The sequence below is a fragment of the Anthonomus grandis genome, chromosome 12 (genome assembly GCF_022605725.1).
Source record: "Anthonomus grandis grandis chromosome 12, icAntGran1.3, whole genome shotgun sequence".
Lineage (NCBI taxonomy): Eukaryota > Metazoa > Arthropoda > Insecta > Coleoptera > Curculionidae > Anthonomus > Anthonomus grandis.
In genome coordinates, this window is record NC_065557.1 from 982,179 (window position 1) to 990,132 (window position 7,954).

The window sequence follows — 7,954 nt, forward strand, 5'->3', positions numbered from 1 at the left end:
TTTAGCATTGGAATCCTATTTAAAAATAGAACAAATCATAAAGAACAACATTTAGCCGTAAACCTCAAAATAAGGAAGTTATACAGGATTTTCAAAAAATGGAAAATTTTTTTGGTGCAAAATTTGAAAAAAAAAATTTTTTTTTGGAAAACTTTATTTTTTTTATAAATTGATTTATTGCCCAAAAAGCTTCAAAAAAGTCTTATAAAATATTTTTGAAAAATGTACCAGAAAAAAGTTATACCCAATTTTACCAAAAAAATGGTGCATTAGGGGTACAAATGGGAAAATCGCCATAATTTTTGGTTTTTATTTTTTTTCTAGAAAACTATTGGTTGGAGAAAAAAATTGTTGGAACAAATCTTGTTTGGAATATCAATGTGCATCAAATGCAATACAAACATAATTTTTAACTCCAACAGTTTTCCAGAAAATTTGGAAAAACTTCTTGGGAATTTTTTCTTATTTTCACGAAAACTATTGGGAATTTCGAAATTTTTCTTTTGGCATTGTATTCCTCATCAAAAATAAAACAAATCATAAAGAATAACATTTACCTGTAAATCGTAAAATAAAAGAGTTACGGCTGATTTTTGGATATGATTGAGTTGTACTACTTTCTTCCATGGACATTTAGAGTTTTGCCGGATCCTTCTTTTTTAGCGCCTAAATAATTATACCTACTTACACGAATAATTTTTTTAATAAAATACAGTAAACAATAATAAATTAAATAAACGGTCGATTAAGTACATCTAAAACAGGGAAGAGTCAGACAGAGACAGTAACTTCTTCATTTTCGTCACGCTTCCGTCCTCAAACCAGGGATGCTTCCTCAGTTGTTTTATGGTCAGCCGCTTGTCCAGATCCGGCTCCAGTAGGGAATTGATCAATTTCTTCAACATCGACGAGTGCTCGGGCCACAGGAGCGTAATGGCGAAAATCGATCTGTTCAGTTGGGCCCTGATCAGTTTCTTTATGTTCGTATCGTCAAAAGGCATCGAGGCGGTGATCATTATGTAAAGGATGCACCCTAGGGCCCACATGTCGTACATTTTAGGATCGTAGGCTATACCCTAACAAAAAATTTAAAAAATTCTAGCGTTGCCAAGTTTATACAGGGTGTGCCAATAAAATCTACTTAAACCTACTAAACTTAAAGAATACCCGTTTTATGCATAGTATTTTACAGAAAAGTTAAAATATCACAAAAAGTACTTGGTTTAGCTATAGGACATATTAAATAAAAAACGAAGGTACTTGAGGGAGAAACTTAATTAGATAAAAATATACGGGGTGTTCCATTTGAAAAATTTGAGATATTGCGTATTTAATTTCAGCAAGTTTGAAAGTTCTTTAAAAACACCTTGTATTAAAAAATTACAAATTATCATAGTCAGCCTAGAGGAGGTACCCTAGACTAACTATGGTACAAGTTTCATAGGCGCAGAATAAAATTTGAGTTAATTATGATTTTTTAAACGAACCCTCTAAAAGGCAAAAAATAACATAAAAAAATTAATTACGTTGCAACGCCGCACGGAAATTTTAAAAACGTTATACCAAAGTAAAGTACTATTATTGCCTCACATTTTAGTACCATAATATACAGGGCGTACCATTTAAAAAAAAAAATATTTTATAGTAACTTTTTTATGACACACCCAGTATACATAAAAATATTTTTAGTTCGTAGGTTTTTGTCAACCCTACAACTTTTGTGTAAAACTTTTTGCTCTATCTCGTATATAATTAAGGCGCAATCTTAGCCGTACACCTAGTGGGCACACCCCGTGTAGACAAACCTTTAATATCTCGGGTGCGGCGTATGCGGCTGATCCACAAAACGTATCCGATAAGACTTTTCTGCCAAAACGATCGGTGCAGGATCGAGCGAACCCGAAGTCACCCAACTTCAGTTGGTTGTTCCACATCATGAAAACGTTCTCGCACTTCAAGTCTCGATGCGCGATGTCCCTGTCGTGTAAATAATGGACGGCGTCCACGATTTGCCTGAAGTAGAACTTCGACTTTTCTTCTGGGAAGAAGCCGTAGGCCTTGATGTACTCCAATAGGTCCCCGTGCTTACAATAGTCCATGAGGATGTAGACGACGTCGTCGGACTCTAGGATTTTGTAGACCTGGAAAATATTGGGGAAAGTTGGAAATGAAATATGCTACCTTAAGAACGGCTAACAAAGTAACTATATTTCTAAAAGCTTTTACTGGTCGATTACTGTTTATACATTTTTCACATTACCAATGTAATTATAATAAGTGCCTACGTGATGGCATAATTAATATGTTTTTAATAACATTACTAATTTACTTACAATAAGCACGTTATAATATACAGTATCTAATAATTATATTAATACCTAAACTATACCTATACTACAATATCAATTATCGTGGTTATGTCAAATGCTAATTAAGATGAAGAGTTTGATGGGTCCAAGGTTCAAATCCTGAGTATGATAGAGACTTTTTATTTAAATTTTTTTTAAATATGTTAAAAAAAAAATCAATAGCACCGGTACTTTGGGACCTCTTGAAGGCTTGTGATGGTGTTTAGTTATACGTGAAAATACATTAACAGTTAAGTCATTAATCTTATAAGATGGCTCGAAAGATTTTATCGAAAAATCAGAATTTAAACCTAGATAATAAATAAAATATAAATTTTGATAATCAATGGTAAACAAAATATAAAAAGAGGATCAACTAAAACAGTTGTTCACATTTTACGTTAAATCTATTGAATGACATACAAATAGATCAACCTGACTAGATATCTCATTATAACCCAAGCAACACACGATAGTTTATTTTTGGTTTACACCATATGTACATACATACATTTTTGGTTGAATTTCAACGATAAATATCGGATAAATTGTTTTCAAAACTCATTGTTTTCCAAAATAATATGCACGAATAACAGCTGATTTTATCGTTAATATTTAATCTAATAACACAGTTTGTTTATTTAAATTTAATATAATTATCTATATGTATATTTAATGCAAAAACAGTGCTATTACATTAGATATTATAGAGAAAAAACGGTGATTTTTTAAAGGAATTTGTTACTGGTAAGCTGTGTAGGGTGGGTGGGGGGCTAAGGGTTGCCTTAAAGAAAAACGGTTTTTTTGCAGAAAATAATTGTCGGAAACAAAAATGTTTTTTAAGAAAATTATAGATGATAAAAAAATCTATAGTCTTTGTATCTATACTTTCTTATCTATACTGCACTCATAGTCTTTCGAGAAATAAAATACTTAAGGTTTTTTTACGTTTTACTCGAAAACCTTAAGGTTATGTGAGAAAAGTATAGATACAAAAACCATTGATTTTTTTATCACCTATAATTTTCTTAAAAAGCATTTTTTCTCAAGCAATTATTTTCTGCAAAAAGAACCGTTTTTTATTAACCTTACCTTTGCCCCCCCACCCACCCCACACCTCTTACCAGTAAGAAATTATTTAAAAAAATCATTGTTTTCCAAAATAATACGCATGAATAACAACTAGTTTCGTCGTTAATATCTAATCTAATAACACAGTTCATTTATTTAAGTTTGATATAATTATATATTTGTATAATAAAAATTTCATACAAAAACTGTGCTATTAGATTAGATATTATGGACGAAAAACGGTGATTTTTTAAAGGAATTTCTTACTGGTAAGCTGTGTAGGGTGGGTGGGAGGCTAAGGGTTACCTTAAAGAAAAACGTTTTTTTTTTGCAGAAAATAATTGTCGGAAACAAAAATGTTTTTTAAGAAAATTATAGGTGATAAAAAAATCCATAGTTTTTGTATCTATACTTTCTTATCTATACTGCACTCATAGTCTTGCTTTCGAGAAATAAAATACTTAAGGTTTTTTTACGTTTTACTCGAAAACCTTAAGGTTAAGTGAGAAAAATATAGATACAAAAATCATAGATTTTTTACAACCAAATCATTTTCTTAAAAAGCATTTTTTCTCAAGCAATTATTTTTTGCAAAAAAGAATCGTTTTTCATTAACCTTACCCTTGCCCCCCCACCCACCCCACACATCTTACCAGTAAGAAATTGTTTAAAAAAGTCATTGTTTTCCAAAATAATACGCATGAATAACAGCTAGTTTCGTCGTTAATATCTAATCTAATAACACAGTTTATTTATTTAAGTTTGATATAATTATATATTTGTATAATAAAAATTTCATACAAAAACTGTGCTATTAGATTAGATATTATGGACGAAAAACAGTGATTTTTCAAAAGAATTTCTTACTGGGCAAATGTTTGGGGTGGGTGGGGTTGGGTTGATGAAAAACAATGTTTTTTGTAATAACAACATAACACATTAGTAACTTTACAGTTTGGAATCTTCTTAAAAGAAACCTTTTATACCCGTATCATATTCAGCGGGTGCAGGCACTTTTGCCAGGCGATTTTCCGGAAAGAACGGCTTTGTGTCGTTGGATGCAAGAACGCATAAGGCAAGATGCACTGTTTATAAGAAAAAAATACTTTTCACCGATGAGGCTAATTTCTCCAGGGACGCAATTATGAACTTCCACAATAACCACATATGGCATGGTTATGAGAACCCACATGCTGTGGCAGAAAACCGTCTTCAGCACCAGTTTTCATTTAATGTATGGGTCGGCATTATTAAAAACTTTCATCGGTCCATTTTTTTACCAGCAAGATTGACTGGACAAGTGTATCAAGAATTTCTTGAAAATGAATTAGCAGCGATGCTAGAAGATGTCCCCATTCAGCCGAAACAGAAAATGTTACATGACGGTGCTTCAGCCCATTTTAGTTTAGTGGCTCGGCAGTATTTGGATATTACGTATCCAAATCGTTGGATAGGTCGGGGAAGTATTCATCCTTGGCCCTCACGGTCTCCCGACATAAATCCGCTGGATTTTGTTTGTGGGGCCACCGGCAGACACCAGGAATTTTTTAACGTGTCCGCCAATCAATGCGACGTCGATTAGATGCTTGTATTGATGTTGGAGGAGCACACTTTGAACAACTTTTGTAAAAATAATAATATTACTTAAATAAAAAATGAAATATTTTTTATCACTTAAACACTTGTATTTTAAATCAAAGGTTGTAGAAGCAAAAGTTTTAAATCCTCAATTACAATTTTATTAAATTGGGCTGGCTTTTGTACTAAATTAATTAATAAAAATTTTATTATTTATTATTCAAATTGCAATAAACTAAAAAAAAACGAATAATTACTAGAATAAAGAAAGTCTAATGAAATCTGAGCAACGTGTCCATGGTTTTTAATTTTTTGCGCGAAAACCGTGCATCTAACGGACAAAGTCCAAGGGATCAAAAATGTTGCAAATAAAACGGGGAATTTAAAAATATTTTTTAATACAAGAAAAATCAGTGGCGTACCATTTTTCTTTATAAAAGTATTCAGGGGAAAACCCGCACACATGCCACTGGAAAACATAAAAATGTTAAAAGTATGTTGGTAAATGGCTCTGGATACACAGACCCTGCATACCAATGTTTGGACAAATATCTACATTTCGGTGGTTTTTGTTAAAACTTTACCACCCTGTAGCTATCAAAATCTAAAAGGTTTAAGACCTATGTTTATAGGAACTTTTTTGCGAATTTTTGTCCAAAGAACACGTTCCTGAATTTTGTCGCAATATATAAAAAACACCCTTTATAGATAGGTATTTAATATAAAAACAGCGTTATTAGGCTGAATATTAGGGACGAAAAACGGTGATTTTTTGGAAGAACTTGATCAAATATTTGAAGTGTAGTAATCGAGTTTAAAAACTATAAATACGCTACTGCAATTTTCATAGCGATACGCCTTGCTTTTGAGCAATAAAATATGATTTTTTTTCACGTACTCAAAAACCTTAAGGTTATGTGAGAAAAATATAGATACAAAAACCATAGATTTTTTTATCACGTATAATTTTCTTAAAAAGCATTTTTCCTTAAGCAATTATTTTCTGCAAAAAAAAACGTTTTTCATTAACCTTACCCTTGCCCACCCACCCACCCCACACATCTTACCAGTAAGAAATTGTTTTGAAAAATCATTGTTTTCCAAAATAATACGCATGAATACCAGCTGGTTTCGTCGTTAATATCTAATCGATTAACACAGTTCGTTTATTTAAATTTTATAAATGTATATTATTAAATATTTAATACAAAAACAGTGCTATTAGATTGGATATTATGGACTAAAAACGGTGATTTTTTAAAGGAATTTCTTACTGGTAAGCTGTGTAGGGTGGGTGGGGGGCTAAGGGTTGCCTTAAAGAAAAACGGTTTTTTTGCAGAAAATAATTGTCGGAGACAAAAATGTTTTTTAAGAAAATTATAGGTGACAAAAAAAATCTGTAGTTTTGGTATCTATACTGCACTTTTCATAGTCTTGCTTTCGAGAAATAAAATAGGGGCTTTTCACATTTTACTCGAAAACCAAAGGTTAAGGTTATGTGAGAAAAATATAGATACAAAAACCATAGATTTTTTACAACCTATAATTTTCTTAAAAAGCATTTTTTCTCAAGCAATTATTTTCTGCAAAAAAAAACGTTTTTCATTAACCTTACCCTTGCCCCCCCACCCACCCCACACATCTTACCAGTAAGAAATTGTTTTGAAAAATTATTGTTTTCCAAAATAATACGCATGTATAACACCTGGTTTCGTCTTTAGTATCTAACCTATTAACACAGTTCGTTTATTTAAATTTTATAAATGTGTATTATTAAATATTTAATACAAAAACAGTGTTATTGGATTGGATATTATGGACTAAAAACGGTGATTTTTCAAATGAATTTCTTACTGGTAAGCTGTGTAGGGTGGGTGGGGGGCTAAGGGTTGCCTTAATGAAAAACGTTTTTTTTTGCAGAAAATAATTGTCGGAGACAAAAATGTTTTTTAAGAAAATTATAGGGTAATAAAAAAATCTATATAGTTTTTGTATCTATACTGCACTTTTCATAGTCTTGTTTTCGAGAAATAAAATAGAGGTTTTTCACATTTCACTCGAAAACCAAAGGTTAAGGTTATGTGAAAAAAACATAGATATAAAAACTGTAGTTTTTTAATATCTCTGACTTTCTTAAAAAGAAGTATTTTTTTCTCAGGAAATTCTGCAAAAAAAACGTTTTTCATTAAGGCAACCCTTAGCCCCCCACCCACCCTACACAACTTACCAGTAAGAAATTGTTTTCAAAAATCATTGTTTTTCAAAATAATACGCACAAATAACAGCTGGTTTCGTTGTTAATATCTAATACAGTAACATAGTTTGTTTATTTAAATTTGATATATTAATAAATATTTGATACAAAAACAGTACTAGATATTAGATATTATGATATAATTTATGCATATGCCCTTTCAGGCAGTAGATGTTTTTTTAAGAAATTCTACAACTGCCTAGAATAAAAAATTGAAACAATTTCTCATCCCCTTATAGGCGGTTAATTTTTATTCTCAATATCCAGCCTTTAACTTAGCAGGACCTGGTTGCGTTAACTAACATACAAACCACACCCAAGGCCTCATAAAGTTCGAGGCTTGACCACGTTTATTATTATTTTTTTAATAGTATTTACCTGTACGATATTCGGATGCTTTATAGTGCTAATAATCTTAATTTCCCTGGGTAGAAATTTATTGATAAAATCGCTGCCCGCGTACTTTTTCTTGATGATTTTACAGGCGAACTTTTCGCCTTTTTCGTTGAGGGCGATGCAGACTTTACTGTAGGTGCCCCTGCCGATGGTCTTGCCCAGGCGGTACCCGATGGTACTTAATGCCTTCACGTTGGGTTCACCCGCCGCTAGTTTGCCTTTCGCATTCATCGTGACTCTTTGAAATTTACCGAAACATCATGATGACTAGTTAGTTATTTTTTTGGTTCTGGTTTTGTGACACTTG

The 7,954-nt window shown here is 31.8% G+C and overlaps 1 protein-coding gene across 1 annotated transcript; it reads right to left on the reverse strand.

Annotated features, from left to right (window-relative positions):
* Window positions 1-684: 684 nt before the first annotated feature.
* On the reverse strand, window positions 685-7,954 carry LOC126742687 (testis-specific serine/threonine-protein kinase 3-like). Its single transcript, XM_050449451.1, has 3 exons — window positions 7,630-7,954; window positions 1,806-2,141; window positions 685-1,076 (listed from the first exon to the last, which is right to left on the reverse strand). Exons 1-3 carry the CDS (start codon window positions 7,876-7,878, stop codon window positions 756-758), a joined length of 906 nt encoding a protein of 301 aa, XP_050305408.1. The 5' UTR covers window positions 7,879-7,954; the 3' UTR covers window positions 685-755.

Coding starts and splice junctions, on each gene's coding strand:
- LOC126742687 (XM_050449451.1), bottom strand. CDS start 7,878: ATGAATGCGAAAGGCAAACTAGCGGCGGGTGAACCCAACGTGAAGGCA. Junction 2,142..7,629: donor AGCATCCGAATATCGTACAG/GTAAATACTATT, acceptor AATATTTTCCAG/GTCTACAAAATCCTAGAGTC. Junction 1,077..1,805: donor CCGCACCCGAGATATTAAAG/GTTTGTCTACAC, acceptor ATTTTTTGTTAG/GGTATAGCCTACGATCCTAA.